This window comes from Ambystoma mexicanum, chromosome 9, assembly GCF_040938575.1.
Source record: "Ambystoma mexicanum isolate Mex_15411 chromosome 9, UKY_AmexF1_1, whole genome shotgun sequence".
Lineage (NCBI taxonomy): Eukaryota > Metazoa > Chordata > Amphibia > Caudata > Ambystomatidae > Ambystoma > Ambystoma mexicanum.
The window spans coordinates 1,339,666,195-1,339,683,027 of NC_090931.1; the positions used below are offsets into that span (position 1 = coordinate 1,339,666,195).

At 43.5% G+C, this 16,833-nt stretch overlaps 1 protein-coding gene across 2 annotated transcripts in view; it reads right to left on the reverse strand.

Annotated features, from left to right (window-relative positions):
* The window catches only part of EPB41L5 (erythrocyte membrane protein band 4.1 like 5), a 1,765,041-nt gene that overhangs the window by 548,338 nt on the left and 1,199,870 nt on the right, over positions 1-16,833 (reverse strand). For both annotated transcript variants that reach the window (XM_069616748.1, XM_069616747.1), the window contains exon 20: positions 15,253-15,314. In XM_069616748.1, the coding sequence (XP_069472849.1) occupies positions 15,253-15,314 (62 nt within the window). The remainder of the gene's footprint in view (positions 1-15,252; positions 15,315-16,833) is intronic.

Here is a 16,833-nt window from a genome sequence, read left to right on the forward strand (position 1 = left end):
TCCAGTCCCAAAACCCTCACCTTTTAAGCAGCCTAGCTGTCACTCACACGGCAGGGTGGCTGTCCTGCATGGATAGCCAGCCAGCCAATCAGGACTGGGTGCATTCAGGTAACCAAGGAGACTAAGGACAGGGGAGTTTCGGGCACCTCCCTGAATTCCTGCCCTTCTTGCCCTTCCAGACACACTGGAGCCAGAGGCAGGTTTCAGCACAGAAGCCCGCCAAAGGCAAAACAAACAAAGAGCTTAAACCTGGTTTGGCGTGCAGAGAAAAACCCAAGAAAGACCTCACAGACAGGAAATGGTGAAAAAAGAAGACCGGGCCCATTTTGACAAAATGGTCACCCATGGGTGCTACACTACAGGTGAGGGTTCAGCCTGTGGCAGAAAAGCACAATGTAAGGCTGGAACTTGGAATCTTTTCACTGAAATCTGTGGTATTAAAAAAGAGGGCAGAATTGTTTATTAAAATCTGCAATGTTTCCACTAACCCCCTTCTGGCTTGTATTGAGGAGGATATAAAGGGAAACAAACAATTTAAACTAACAGCGTATTTAGTTTCACTGTTTAAAGCCATAGGCTGGACTCCGAAATGGGATGACGATTATGAATACCTGAAATTCCAACTAGGTAAATATCTGAATGTTTGGGACTGGGAAAACTATTACGCACATCTTGAGCGTCTAAAGAGTTATAGATTTGTTACATACATATTTTATACTTTCATAAAGGCCCAAAAATATCTTAATCTATGCCTCTCAGAAAAGCTAAGGCGATTTATGTTATTACGTATTAATCATTTACCACCGTTCGCAATAACAGGTCCTGAGCAATCATTGCCCAAAACAGAGCATTACTGTCGTATTTGTAAAATTCAGTCTGAACCAGAAACGGCTAAACACACATTAACGTTGTGTACTAAGCTGGGTCTTGTTACTATTAAACATAATAGATATGTTCACAACTTGGATTAAATCAAGGAGGATGGTTTTTTAATTTTTTATTTTATACGGTTTATACAAACCTTTAAAATCTTTTACATACACATCGACAAAACAAAACAACATAAAACAAACATCATTATTCAGTGATCCACATGTCACTCCCGTCGTCCTTCTCCCTCCATCGTCCGGATGACCCAACCCTCCTTTTAGCCATTGCTCAATCAACACCGACCAGATTTAGTCGCTCTTCAATTATTTTTAAAAAGTGAGTCAGAGGAATTAACAATTTGGAGTCGATTCCATTTCAACATGTGGCCCCACCAGTCATCCGCACCCAAGGAGGGATGGTTGACGCTCCACCAGATGCTTCAATGATTCCGGTTCCCTTGTGCAAAATCCATAAGGTTCATGTTCTTGTTGCCTTTCCACATTTGTAATCGCTCTTTAGTTCTAAATAAGTTCATGCGGAATAACATGAAGCGTCTACGTGCCTCTGGATCTGGGAAAAGGCTGATGTAACGTTGTGCCTTGTTAAATGCACAAGCTTCAGCTAGAACGTCTATCAGTTTCGCTACGGCTCTTTGGGCACAGGTTCGCTCCCAATCTATACACCAGATTTTTATTTTAGCAGCGTTCGGGTTTTCGTGTAGTGTGAGGATCTTGATGTCGAATTCAGTTAGTAAGCTTTCGCATCTTTGCATCCACATAGCCACTAAATTCTGACCTTTATCCGATGCACTGTGGAGGAGTTCAAACTGCAGAATGTTTTCTTGTGCTCTGGTCTTTCGAAACAAGGATAACAGGTTCCAAGTGATTCTAGCCTGAAGTGAAATGAGGGAAAGTTCATATCTGATGCATGCAGTCTTCGTTCTTCTACGAAGTCCCAAAACATTCGTCCAGAATTGATTCTCAGGTGAGGACCAGAGTTCGTGTGTACAGCCCAGTGCATTTTCGGCCCCGTAGATCAATACTGGGATGACCTTTTGTTGATAAAACAACCTTAGTGGTTTGAGAGAGAACTTCCCAAATTTCTTTTTCATAATAACAGTTTGGCTGGATAGTTGAACACATTTCCCCTTGGTGTCGGCTATCCAGGGACCATCATTGATGCAGGAGCTTAATGTCATTCCCAAGTATTTCACCCTTTGTGAGGTCCTCAATGGAGTTCCACTGAGGGTCCATCTGAACTTTTTGGCCGTTTTCGAGGAACCTCCTTTCAAGTTCTTAAATGTTAGAATTTCACTTTTGTTCGAGTTGATTAACAGCCGATTCTCGCTTACATACTTCTGAACGGCATCTAGTTTTCTTTGTAAGCCGATAGGCGTTAAATCCATCACAACGAGATCATCGGCGTAAAGAAGCCAGCTTATGTGTGATCCGTTTATTTTCAGTGGGAATTAACTTACCGCATCTATCGGGATGCCAATGTCCGATATAAACAAGCTGAAAATGGCTGCAGCAAGCGGGCAGCCTTGCTTTACACCGTTCCCTGTAGGTACTGCCGTTGACAACGTTCCAACTTGATCCAAGCGTATTGATCGATGTTTCCGTATGTAGTTCTTGGACCGCGGATACAAGGTCTCCCGGACAGCCCCACCGCCACAGTTTTGCCCACAAAAGGACACGATCAACAGTGTCAAAAGCGCTCGAGAAGTCTATAAACGCTAAGTATACTGCAGTATTTGTTTTTATGGCCTCCATTTTTGCCAAGTTTAATAATAATAAATTTAAAGAGCAGCCAACTTGTTTGACGAAACCTGCCTGTCTGGCATCAACGTGAACGGTGTCTGATGCCCATTGAACCAACTTTTGTTGAAGGGTGGTGGCATAAACTTTGCCCAGGACATCTAGCAAAGCCACCGGTTGATAGGTTTTCGGATCTGACCTGTCCCCTTTTTTAAAAATCAGCACAATAATCGCCGTTTTCCATGATTTGGGAGAGTTGCCTAGATTGTTTATTCTTTCGAATAGTGCAATGCATATCTCAGCCCAAATCTCGGGATGTTGTTTTATAGTGTAGTTCGTTAGGCCATCCGGGCGGGAGCTCTTGAATTATTGGCCCTCTTTATTATGTCCACGATCTCATCTTTACAGTATGTGAGACTTCTGGGTGGGAATGTTGGCTTTATCTCATCACCCGCAAATTTAGTCCCTCTGTAAAGGTCCTCAAAATGGGGCGTCCATGCTGTTTCAGTCACCAGACACGTTTGCAGCGATTTTTGCGGGGTCTGCATGTTATTTGCGATCCTCCAAAACTCTTATATTTTTGTTCTTTAGGATGGATAACATTATCTCGGCATCATTTTGCAAAGTCATGTGTATGTGGGCCTTCAGCCAGTTCTTGCATGACTGCTTGGCTGCTTTGGTTTGCGACTTTCTAGTATTCGAGTCTGATAATTGAGCCTGTCGAATGACCTGTCGCATCTTCCGTTTCCGTTTCTGAATTTCGGGATCAAACCAATGTTTTCGAACCGAATTTAACTTTTTCAGTCCAATGTTCTTAGTCTTGAATTGGAAGAAAAACTGGTCGTATTCCAGTTCAGTACTGTCCTGACAATAAGCTGTTGACAGTTGGTTGACCTCTTGTTCTCCAAGACACAATCGTACGCTGTTTGCTACTGCCGAGATAGTGTGTTACCATATCGAGGATCCATGTTATGATTGCTGTTTGTTTGCTTCTTGATATCAAAGGATTTTATTCTGGCATGCAGATCAGTTGATACAAAGACATAGTCGATTATTGATGCAGAATCAGCACGCTGCCATGTTGATGCAGGTGTCATGTCCCCAATCGTGTTTCCGTTCAGCATTTGAAGTTGTCTAATTTCCATTTCTTCAAGCCAATCATTGGCAATCGCCTTTTTGTCTTCAGTTGCCAGTTTAAAGAGATAAACATTCAAAGCCTCGCATATCAGGATGTTTGCCCTAGCCTTCCCTTCAAGGAGATAATCCAGAATTTCAGAAATTTTCTCCATAAATTCACATTTGCCTACTTTCTGATGGTTCCAGTACACATTTAGAAGTGTTACTTCGTCATTGGTCTCACCATCCATGTTCTGTTTTATGATAGTCGTTTCTTGAATAAACGGAGAATGGTTATGGGACTTTGAGATTCTAAAGCCCTGTTTACCAGTGTCAGCAGCTCCGCCATCGGTCGCGGTTTCGCCAGTTTTATTGCTGGGTTCACGGCCACTTCGAAGTTGCTGACTAGTGGCATTTCAGTTAGCCATGTCTCCTGCAGACAAGCGATCGCTAGTCCCTCTAGCCAATTTGTGTTGAAGAGATGTGTAAAACCTTGCGTGTTCCAAGAGGCCACTAAACACTCATTTAAAATGGACTTATCCTGGCATTATTGTCAATCTTTTGTGTTGAGTGTAGCGGCAAGCCAACCCTAATCACCATTTTCCTTGCTTGTGTTAATACAATTGTGCGTTTCAGCTACAGGCAAATTGAGACCCTTGATTTCCACTTATGGTGATTCTAATTTCCGTTTTAAGTGCTTCAGGTACACACACGTCATTCGTCGTCTTGGGATTAGAGTTTCGATCCTCTATCCTATTGCCTTCGCGTGTTAAATTCAACCACTGGCTGCCTGCCTTCGGCCTTGCTTCAATCATTTTAGTTTGTGAGCACTCTTTTGTTCAAGGAGCGCAACACAGTGCTCTGGTGCAGGCAGCTTAATGCCTCGTCGTTATCTCGTGAGTTCGATACGTAATGGCTCAGACTGAGAGAATCCCACATATAGACTTCGAATCCCAATGAAAATAGCGCAACGTCTGCCTCGATGATTGTATTCGCTATCAGTGAAGAACAAACATGAAGAATTACTTTGTCATTCCGATTTTCATTAGGGAATTCGACAATTTTTAGATCTTTAGACGTGATGGCATGTAAACTGGGAATCAAGTTAAATAACTTAGTGATGTTTGCGTGATTTAGGATCAGCTTGTCCTTCGAGTCGATCCTCTTGATCATCGCCTTATTACCTTGTTCCATTTCGTTCTCTTTTCGCCTTGCCTCTATGTATACCCTTGGGAGTTCACTTGTGGGACCGAGTGAGCGATATTTAAAGGTTCCTTTGTTTTTCTGTTACGGTTCTGCCCACATCCCCCTCGGCTCTTCTATTGTCTTCGATGTTTAATTTCTCTTTGCAAATCGTGGTGGTTTGGGGGTCCTCTCTTTCGCTCATTTGTGCTTCTTTTAATCTGTTACATAAGTTAATCCTTTTTTCGTACAGAGTCACAAACGGCGGACTTCTCAAAATGTTGTGGTCCACTTCTGGGTTTGCTGGTTCATTAACAAGGTTTAAGGACTTGGTTCTCTTGAGAGACAAAAAAATCTGTAAGAGAACAGAGTTTACCCCTATTGGTTGGATTGAAGAAACCTAGGGGTAGCTGATCTGATCGATTGACTGGCACTCAGAAAAATTGCGACCACTGGTGGTCTTTTTCTCTCTCTCTTGTTTCTGTCACGAGCATTTTGCTTTTTTATTGTATGTGATTTGATCATGTTTTAATGAAGATTGAATAAAATTGATGTGTTTTTTAAGTACTCTGTAGACTTAAGGATTATTGTTGGTCAGTATTTAGTTGACCCTGTTTCTTTATATATGGTCATTAACAAGCTGACATGTTCTCGAGGTCTTTAGGACCGCGATCTGAGGAGTTGCGGCCAGATCCGAGTCCTGAACCCTCAGACCTACAACTGTGGAGGGTTCTTTCTCGGTTTCTACTGGGCGATCGTTAAATGAACTCTCTTGTGAGTCCCCAATGGTTTTTAGAGAGCCATTATCTGGTTCTCTTATGACCTCAACTTCCTCCACGTCGTCGTATGTAAACGTAGTCAGGAACATCAACCAGCGATTTAACAGCCTCCTTCCCTGGTTGGAGAGAGACCACTTCCCTAGACTGCTCTGGTCTTTGGCTGTTTTCTTTCAATTTGGATAAATCTTTCGTCACTATCTGAACGAAGTTAAGGTTTCCAAAAATGTTCTTGCTCCCGTGTTTTTATTAGTTCTTTTGGTCAATAAGTTCTTTGGTTTTTTGACCATCTTTATGGATTTTGTTTTGGATTCACCTGAGTTCTTACAATTTACTGGAGTACCTCCGAAAATCGAGAATACATTTAGCTTCTCTGCGCCCTTGCTAACCGCTAGCACGTTTTCTTCCTTACCGGTTTGAGGCGCTAAATTTGAAGCTGAAGTTGGAGGCCTTTGGTCGACGAAGCCCAACTGCCTCTTACAGGCCCTCGCCTGTTCGAAGGCAGTATTAAAGGAAACGTCAACAATTTTTTCACACTCAAATGAAGTGTTTACTTCCAGTCCTCGTGGACTTAACACGGCCTCAACTAGATTCAGGTGTGCTTGACTAACTTGAAGCAGGTCTTTACCGTTGGTAAGATCTATCACGTGTGTCTGGGCAGCTGAAACCCACCCCTCCGACTCGTGGGGTACCTTCTTCATTATGGTTGGAGTTGCGTCGCTACTCATTCCAGCGTTCAATTGCTTTGTTTCAGTGCACACAGTTGGCGGTAATGTTGTACTTCTTCGTTGTATATTGCTGCTGTTTGGATTATTGTCACAGTGTGATCCTATACGAGTTAGACCTTCGTATTTAAATAAAGCTAAAGCTTCTCGGGCGACCTCCGCCAAGAGTTTTTTGTCCAAGGAATCATTTCTCTTTTGCTCACATGAAGCTTTGAGTGAGGTGTCCAGGCCTTTTAACCCTTCCTTGATGTTACAAGAAGATTGGTTGCAAATTTGATCCAAATGAGCAACTTTTGTGTTCAATAGGGCCATCAAGGTTATGGAGTCCTTCATTGAGTCATTCAGGTTTTCATAAAGCTTCATGAACGGGGTCATGGAAATCGCAAGCGAAGATATTATAATGGCTTGTAGATCTACTTTTAGGCCAACGTCGCAGCCCTCAATATTCCTGGCCTTGGAGTTCCGCTGCTTCACTTTCTTTTGCTTAGAAAGTCTTCCCCTCCTTATTTTTGGAAAGGGGCGTTCCATAAAGGACGAATCAGACAGGTCACAATTGTCTGATGAATTCATACAACTACTGGGTTGTGAATTTTGCATGGTCAGTGGCATTATCTCTGGTTGAAGCCGTTTCACATTAATAGCTCTCTTCTGTGAGTTCATTTGATTAAATGACGAGTCCTGTGGGGGGGGGACTCGCTAATCCTATCAATAGGCGCACATAAAGCCTGCTTTGCACGTTTGTATTGAACATTTGCCCAAATGTCCTCATTTGGCTCCATTAATTGAGTGTTCTGCCGTTTTAGAGCTACTTTCTGCATTTGTGGTGGTTCATCCTGCAAACTGTTGCACTTTTTCAGTTTGCTGTTACATATTTTGTTCATTGCAATCATGTTATGCAGTATATTATTTACTACATCTATGGAGTCACGGCGCTAATCGCTTCTTGGACCCGCCAACTCCTCTGTTACTGGTATTCTTCCTTGCCAGGCCATTGTACTGGGGTCATTAGGTAGTCCTGTCGAGGTGCAGAATACCTCATCATGAGGCTCCCCCGGGGCGGGCCCAATGAAGAAAACCTCAGGTCTTGCCTGTGGACTAGGAACCAGAGGACCAGCAGCTGGTCCATCGCACAGGGACCTGCCCCCCCTCTCGGCTGCCCGCAGTGCCTCTCTGACGAGCTCTGCGTCTCCAGCCGAGGCGTTCTCTAACTCGGGAGGCAGGGCCCTCCCTCCCGAGCATGGTGACATACATCCTTCACAAACCAAATGGTGCGCAAGCCCGTCAGCGGGTGCGCCGCATGCACGCACGCACTGTCATCCGTGTGCAACCCCGCTCAAGGACCTCTGTCGGCTCCTGCTCCCTCGCCTCCTGCAGCCACAGGAGCTACAGCAGGTCGCCCCGAGGGGATCGGACACCGAACAACTCCGCCCGCTTCTAGCGCCGGCCCCTGCACACCCAGCACCGTGCTCGCACAATCGCGAACCGGTGACACCCCGGGTAAGTAATCACGAAGGTTGGACTCATTGTCATCAGAGTGGGAAGAGCTCTGTCGGGGGCCCCTCTCGCCCGTATCATCACCATCCCCAAGACTACAGTCCGAGTTGTGTGAAGCGTGACTCAGAGTTTGGTCACAACTAATGTTATACACATTAGGGATGGACGTTGAAATCTTTTCCGTTCCGACATTCTCTTCACAACTTGACATTGATTGGTCATGCAAAGCGTCTGTACGCACCCCGGTTGCAATATGGGCGTATTGATAATTTGTATTTATTGCTAATGTTGATGTTAGTGTTGTAGCCACCCACACAAGGTTCTTCAGTCGTAGATGTACAAGAATAAAATCGACTTACTTTCCTTGCGCGAGGCGGATTTACAGTATTGCAGGCACCAGTTTCTTCCTTACCACGTTTCTTCTGTGCACGTGTTCTTGAAACGGGGGTGGCCATTAGTTATCTGCGCTGGCGTCACTCGCCACAGCCTAACAGCAGTTTGTCCAAGCCCTTTCTCCATAGGGCCTACGCCACAAGGGCGCTAGAGGCGGCCTTTTAAGGTCAGCTGGTCTGCAGGTCTTGTTCCCTTAAAGGCACACGCACCTTTCCTGTAGACTCTCCTTGAGCACAGAGTGGTTCTCCTCTCCACTTCACTCGCCACAGCCTAACAGTTTGTCCAAGCCCTTTCTCCACAGTTTTAGCACTTATGTTTAAATACTCTCAATGCCAGTCTCCATTTGTCACTGTATAGAGTCTGGCTAGATGCTGATAAAATCCTAAATAATACAGCGAATTTATTTATTTATAGCCATTCAACTGGACATTTTAGTAATACTAATGTTGTATCTGTTAATAGTGTCATTAATTTCGTCTATTTGTCCTAGAACGGGGCATTGTGTTTGGCTTAATAAGAAACAAAGTATGTACATTACATTCAGAGTTGCAGATGAATTCATTTGAAATTTGTTTATCTATTGTCTCAATTGGATTCAATTTAATTTGGTTTTATGTATGGATTTTATTATTAACTGATCTGTTTTTTATTGTCTTGTTTTCTCTTTAAGACAATATGTACATATGAATTTATTTGTAAAGTTTTTGTATATACAAATATATCACATTAAACAAATAAATAAAATAAATAAAAACCATGGTATGAAAACTAAAACACTGTCTCCAGCCATTTAAAGTCGTGAGGGTAACATAAAAATGTTTACATGAGAAAGTAGGAAAAGGGCTACTAAGTAACCCCCCCAGCACTACACATAAGATGGGGTGTGATGGACCTACAAAGAGAAAAAGGTAAGGAAAGTCAATTTCACTTTACTATTCTTGTAATTTACCCAAGAAAAGGTATTTAAACCTTAAGAGAAATCTAAAGGATTTCTCTGTGACACTGCACTGAAGGTGCTGTGTGTCACCATACAAAAAAGTAGATGCCTATGGAGTTTGTCAGACTCCAAAAATAAAAACACAATCCAAATCAGGTCAAAAACGCATGAGAGAGTGAGAAAAAGGGCTCACTCACTCCAGGGTTAAAATTAAAAAGTGCAAAGTCTAACCAGCCTTTTTTTGGCGCGCTCCTGACAGTATTTTATTCCAAAGTTAGTGAGAAAAAGAAAGAAAAGGCTGCAACGTGGGCTATCTCAGACTGGCCCAAGTCTTAATACTTGGAAAAAATACAAAGTCCTTGGTTGCATTTTTGCTTAAAGAATGCAATAGAATACTTTGTTGTGTTTCTTCAATTTTGTTTATTTTTAGTATATTGTGTCAAAAAAATGAAGAAAAAATTATGGTATAAAGAAATCAGGTAAGGTACATTGCTTTGACAATCTAGTTCAGAATCACTGGTTGTCCATATTTATAATTCATAATTCCAAATCAATTCGATTCCACCGGATTTAATGAAAATTTGTAGCATGTACCTTGGTTTTGAGACAATCTAGTTAAGATTCACTGTTTGCCGATGCTCATTGTTGTTTCAAAATCTGATTTAGTTTCTCAGGGTCTCTAAAGGTCTGTTGCATGTACCTTGCACCGAGTTGCTAAGGAATATTGCGTGTTCCCTCAAGATGTGTTTCCCTGCTCTGTGTTGCAAGCGGTTCCTCAGGAGGTAAGTTGTCAACAGTATTACTCAGTCAGAGAATATATTATCAATATATGCTCAAATTTGATAAGAAGTTTTGATAAACTCTTGATAAAGCTTCTTATATTGGATAACAATTCAAATAGCCCCTTGCATAAGTATGGGTGAATTGCAACTTGTTGCAAACATATGAAAATGTGTAATGAACTCATGGGAGTTCAGTCAGAGGATAACAGGGCTTAGCTCTTGGTCTCCTTTTCTAAATTCCTGGTAGTGAGACACTGTGTGTCTATAAGGTAAAGGAATAGCTCAAGGTAATCCTGTTAAGGAGAATGAGTCTGCTTGGGACTGAAGTCCAGAAAAGAGTTGGGGTCTCTAAGGTTGAAGGGAATTGGCACAGAATTTAGAATTCGCCCTAATAATCCCAGATTGAGAGCATTGACGTTTCCGTTCCTCTCATCGGTTTGAAGGCTACTTGTGCCTGGTCCAGCAGTAGGTTTTCTTCTATGTATTCTTGTGTTATTCTGTATACATAGGTTGAGTAGTTTCGCTTGGTAGGGGGATGTTTGAGATGGGTCTTTAGTTGGAGAGGTCTTCCACGTTGCCTGCTGTGTCCTTGAAAAGCAACTTGATGTATGCTGATTTGAGTGATCGCTGTACTTTCCCTGTTTAAAGTGATTGGTTGAAAAGGTTTCAGTAGTATTCCATAGGTGTTACTTGTGCGAGGATGGGTTTATGTCTGGGGGCAGGGGTACATGGTGGAGCCTGCTTTGTTGCGATTTCTTACCAGCTTGACGGATGTCTCAGCTGCTATTTGGAGAAAGCTTTGGAGTTTGTTCTGGCGATCCTCATCCTGTATGATTTGGTGGATGGTGCAGATTTGGTTTTTGAAATGGTCTGCAAGGTTGTTGCACAATTTCAGCGAGGACATCAGTGTGTTGTTGCAGCCAGGGGCGCTTCTCGTTTTGTTTATGATAAACAGTTCTTTTTGATTGTGGGCGGCTTTGATGATTCGGTTGTCGTAGTATTTCCTTTTGGCCTTTTGGATTTCCTTTTTGTACGAATGGATTTTTCATTGGAATTGGAATTTCTCCACCAGGTCGTATTTTTTTTCCCATTCTAGTTTAAGCTTCCCGTTTTTCCTTTTTATGGTGCTGATTAGCAGGTTAAACCATTTTGATATTGCTCATTTGCACAATGGGGTGAAAGGTTTTTCCTTGGAGATCTCGTCGATTGTTTTGGCGATCCAGTTGTGAAGTAGTTCTGTTTTTATGTCAAGGTCAGCTTTGTGCAGGGTCGTTGTCGGTGGTTTGTTGATTTCCAGTTCTACTAAATTGTTAGCTTTGATTGTCCTCCAGTTTCTTTTCATGATAGTGAGTTTGTCGGGTTGTTTGGCTGTTGTCGTGTGTAATTTGATCACGAAAGGGACGAGGAGGTGATTGCTCCAGAGGATCTATATTAGTGGCGTTGCAGTGATGGGGTTTTTGTTGGCGAAGATTGCGTTTAGCTTATGTCCCGCCATAGCAGTGGCTCCTTCGACTAGCTGATGTAGTTTCATTGTCTTCAATTGTTTGGCTAGTGATTTTTGGGAGTTAGCAGTTTCTTATTCAAACCAGATGTTTAGGTCTCCTAGGATTATCAGGTGTTCCTGCTCGATGGCTAGGATGGTAATGGCTTAAGTGAAGGCATCTACGAAGGTTGCATCGTATGTCGGTGGTCTGTAATCCAGAACAAATTTGAGGTTTGTTTTGGGGTTTGCGGTTAGGTGAAGGATTAGGAATTTGCAGTTTTTGATGCTTAGTTGTTCATATGTTTCCATTTTCAGGTGTTCCTTGTATGCTACAGCCAGTCCTGTCCTCTTTTGTTTTTCCTGTTTGTCTGCGAGAACTTGATGTTGTTAGGGAGGCAGTTATGGAGTGCGACTTAGCAGTGGTCGTCTAGCCATGTTTCGGTTATGAATAAAATGTTGATACCCCCGTCACACCGGAGGTCATAAATCGCTGTGGCATGTTTGGACATTGATCCTGTGTTGATTAGGTTACAATGGATTTTTTCGACGTGGTTATGTTTATTGTTTTTTAATCCTTGTTTTGTCTTGTGGTTGTTGTGTTCGAGTGCCTCAGTGTTGCTGTCACAAATTGATTGGTGCTCCGTGGAGTCTGCTTCGTCGTTGAAACGGTCTGTTAGATTGATTATTGGGTTGGTGAATTCTTCTACTTCTTCATAATCTATGTTTTAATTTGGTTGCTGATAGTGCCCTTGTATTTTTAGTGATATAATGAGTGAGGGCGTCGATTTGAATCCTCTCTTTTCTCGGATCTGCTCTTCTTTTCCTGCAAAGATCCGATAGGTTCTCGGCATGCCTTGACATGACGGTGGCGTTGAGGTGCAGAGGCAGTTGCGAGGTATGGTGTTCAATATAGGGCATTTTTCTTTTCTCATGATGTTTGTTCTGTTGGCTGTAGTGTTTGTAGGGGTGTCTTCTGCATTCGTGGCGTTTCTACTGGAAGAGGATGTGGATCAGTTTGGATTGTTCCTTGTTCTGTGTTTCTTTGGCAGCGTCCAGAACTGTGTCGGGGCATCTTGTGGTCCTAGGTGGTAGGATGGTTTGGAGTTTGGGTTACAGGGGCTGTAGCCAGCCTGTAGGACCTTTTGTGGTTTGGATTGTGTTGAGTCTTGTCCTCTTGCGTTGTGCTTGCTGGAATAGCAGGATACACACTGTGGCCTTCAGTCTTTGTACGTTGGTTATAATCCGGATGTGGTTGTAGATAGGCTGGGGTCTCTGCGTGTGAATGAGTATAGAGATATTGGAGGGGTTCCAGGCTTGGGTTGCTCTAGGGTGCGGGTAATTTGCTCAGGGTTTCAGGGGTAGCTGTCCAAGTAGGGGCTTGGGTTTTGGCGTTTCCCTTTCCCGTGGGTGGAGGGTCTAAGCGGCTGGTGTGTGGATACTAAGCGTTGGAAAGAGGGTAGCGCAGTAGATTTCTCTGTTGGTTGTAGGAGGTAGACAACCTGACCCAGGTTCGTAGTTAATTGGGTATTGACCTAGCTTATAGTTAGTTTATTTCAGTGGATAGCTGGGTGTTCCTGGATGGTGAGAGAAGGTCTAGGTTTCACAAAATGGCAGACCTGAGACAAACATGCCTAAATTTGAGATTCATATATAGTGGGAGAAAAGGCCTAAGTTTCAACCTAGGTTTCACAATACAACAGGCATTTAAATGAGTTTGGATTCACACTGGATTTCCTAGAGGGTTTCACAAGTGTGTGTGGTATGTGCAATTATTTCAAGTGCTGGTGGTTTAGGATGAGGTGAACATTAACGTAGCTATTAGTACCAGTAACTGTGCATACCTTGTCCGCTGATGGCTGTCTGGTCCTCGTCTGGCACATGTGGACACTGTCGGAGGCTGCTTCTGCTGGTTGCAGGTGGAATGCCTTGGCAACCACCCAGATGAGTAGAGGTGGGAACAGGGAAACACGCTGGCTACTGCTTGGGGAATAGGCAGAACTTTCCACTGCAACCGGGGTACTGGGTGCCAGGCACTGCACTCCTGTTCCTGGAGCTCAGCGTTGAGTTGAGTCCTGGCAGTGGGGGCAGAGTGGCTTGCTTAGTGTTATATATGTGACTAAGGGGTTAGGTGGCAGTTTTGGTTGTTATTGTTAGTGGGTGGCTGCCTGCTTCCTTCGATGACACCGGCAGACACTTTCTGGGGGTGCCTCTTGTGGGCTGCCCTTTGCCTTGGCCCTTAGCCGTAGGGCACACACAGAATAATACAATTTAGGCACGAAAGTACTTACCTCAAGTTCGGAAGCTAAAGCTGGAACCCATTCATTCACTCCCATGGAGTGGTCAATGACCTGGGGGTTGGCTGTCCTTGAGGACAGCCAGCTGCCCAGTTAGAACTGGTTTCAGCCAGGCACACCTACAGACAAAGGACAGTGAAGTCTCTGGACACTCCCTCACTTCCTTCCTTCCCAGACACACTGGAGCCTGGGCGGGATTCAGGGCTGAAGCCTGCCAATGGCAAAATTCACCAAGGACTCAAGTCTATTAAAAACGACAGAAGAACCCAGAAGGAACTGAAATGAAAAATGTTGTAAAAAGCAGCAGGGGCCATTTTGAGAAAATGGTCACCAATGGGTGCTGTACTGCAGCTGCGAAATCAGCCTGCTAGTGGCCTGCACAAAAGCTAGTAAAAATGAACCACTGTCACCAACCACTTAAGCTTAGTGTAAAAAATAGTTACATGATGAGTGGGAGAAGGAGTTACAATGTAACCCCCAGCACCCCACATAAGGTGGTGTGTGCTGGACCGACAAAAGAAAAGATAAGCACGGTAAGAGTTATCTTACTACTCTTGGGAACTGTAGTTCTCACAAGAGAATGAAATTAAACATTAAAGAGAAGTCCAAGGGACTCCGCAGTGACACTGCACAGAGGGTGCTCAGTGTCAAAGTAAAAAGCAGATGCCTGTATTAATCATATGGAGTTTCCCAGATTCCATGAAACGGTAAGAACAGAAATACCAGTCAGAGAAAAAGAATGAGTGGTAAAAAGTGCCACTCACTCAGGAGATTAAAGTAAAAAAAAAGTCCAGAGTCCAGCAAAAGGGGTCTCAAGTTAAAAAGAATTAGCACAGAAACTGAAAATTATCCCTAAACATCTATTGGGGAGGTAGCTGGGGGGTGGGGGGGGGGCGGGGGGGTGCAATTGTGGGTGCTAAAATAAAATCTTTCCCGACTATAACAATCATAGTTGTGTTCTCATTTTATTTCCCAAATGTATATTAACATTCACCATACATTCTTTTCTTGGACCTTCTCCAAACATGCAGTCGCCCATTTGTGCACATGTAAGGCCTACATATCTTCACTCTAGAAGAAAATCATTTTTTGCCAAAACACATTTGGTCCTCAAAATGCCCTATATTTGCTATAAGAATTTGACGACAGTCTTGCAATGTTACACTCTAGTTTCAAAATGTTGAATTGGTGTTTCTCTGCTTACTGCAATCTTGTCTCTAAGTGAGACCCGCCTACTCAAGAAGAACATTTATGAGCGCTGTTCAGTATCAAGGGAGTACACAGAAACGTACACAGAAACACACACATTAACGATCATGCAGCCTCTTAATTCATTGATATCTTTGGGGAGAAAACCTTTGAAGGAGTTTGGGGTGCATGCCTGACCCCATCCAGAGCTCTGTTTGTGCCTTTTGAAGGCCGAGGGGGTACATGAAGAATTACCTAGTTGCAGCATCCTGGACATTGGTGTTCTTGTCTCCAGACATGCTGTCCTCTCTGGTGACCTGAAAGAAAAAACATCCAGTAGTTATTCAGTAATCACGTGTTTAACATTGAAAAATGCAAGATAAAGGGCAATACATATTTTTGACAAAACGCAGAGTGTCCAAAAAAGGACAACTTCACCTCTTGCAGTTGTAAAGAACTCATGGTGGCAATAGTAAAGACAGACACAAGTGATCACAGTTCAAGGGTGTTCATTAAACGGTATGTAGGTTGGATAAACGCCTAATTTAAACCTAGGATGGGAGCAAGCGTCAACCATCAAATAAAATAAAAATAAGGCAGTCCTATTGGCGTGGTGTCAAAAAGAAAAAGGGGCCTATACTAAGAATCCCATTGCCAAACCTTACAACTACTACAAAAAGGGTGTGGGATGGTTTTCAAGAAAATAAGTAGTGTTCCAAATAATGTCAGGATGCAGTAGATTGGTCTCCCTTCCCCAAGTTTTGAGCACAGGTTAAAGTGGGATCTTGGAGCACAGTACACACTCGAGGTTCCCCAGCACGAGGCGACAGTTTTGTTCCAGTTTATCAGGAGCCTGATGGCCAAGTCTCATTTCACTTGAAAGTCTCTTGCCTTCGAGGGCCTGATGTATTCAATCAACAAAACAAAAGTTTCTTCAACAAATGAAAGTTTGTTTCCTGCTTTCACTTAGGGTGAGGATTCTTCATCCATGGGTCCCCCTCTTCCGGGTGATGAACCCTTTTCCGATCGATATCAGGGCCTCAGTGGATGTGTCTCCTGGTTACTAGGGCCCGTTACATTTTGAAATAACCAAAACAAAGTCTGGTTCTAGGGACTTCTCGGGTGATGGATTCACCCCAGGGTCCCCCTCTTCTGGGCGCAGACCCCTGAGTGCTTTCAGCATCCCTCCACCGGGTTCACTCTGGCTTTTCTCGGGTGATGGTTTCACCCCTGGATCTCCCTCATTCGGGCTCGGACCCTTCCTAAATGCCAATGTCTTTTTATTTTATTTTTTTTACTTTTATTTTTGTTGGCAGAGGCATATAGCATACACATACATCAGAGTGACTAATGAGTACAATACATGTTTTAAGGAATGCATTGGTAGCAAAATACAGTGATATAACAGGTGAAAAGCAAGGTATCGCGGTGAGACAAAGTGCAACAGTGCTTTAATTAGAGTTCAGGGAGAACCCCCTTACAGAGGAAGTCTCATCCAGGCTATGGAGGTAGCTGTTGAACGAAGTCCAAATGTTCTTGGGGCGAGAGCGAGCTGGAATCAAACCAATGTACCTCTTCACAATTACGGGACCAGGTGAGTAGGTTTAGCCACTTCTGGAATGAGGGGGGAGAGGGACTCTTCCAATTCTGTAGGACACATTTCTTGGCTACGATGCAGCCCACATTTAAGAATTTAGCCATTTGTTGGGCCACCTCAACCTGCCACACCCCAAACAGAACACCCAGCGGGTCTGGATCAATAACAGTGTTACTGATTACGATAGTGTCTCCATGATCTTGCCCCAGAATTCAGCCAGCCTCGGACATTCCCAGAAC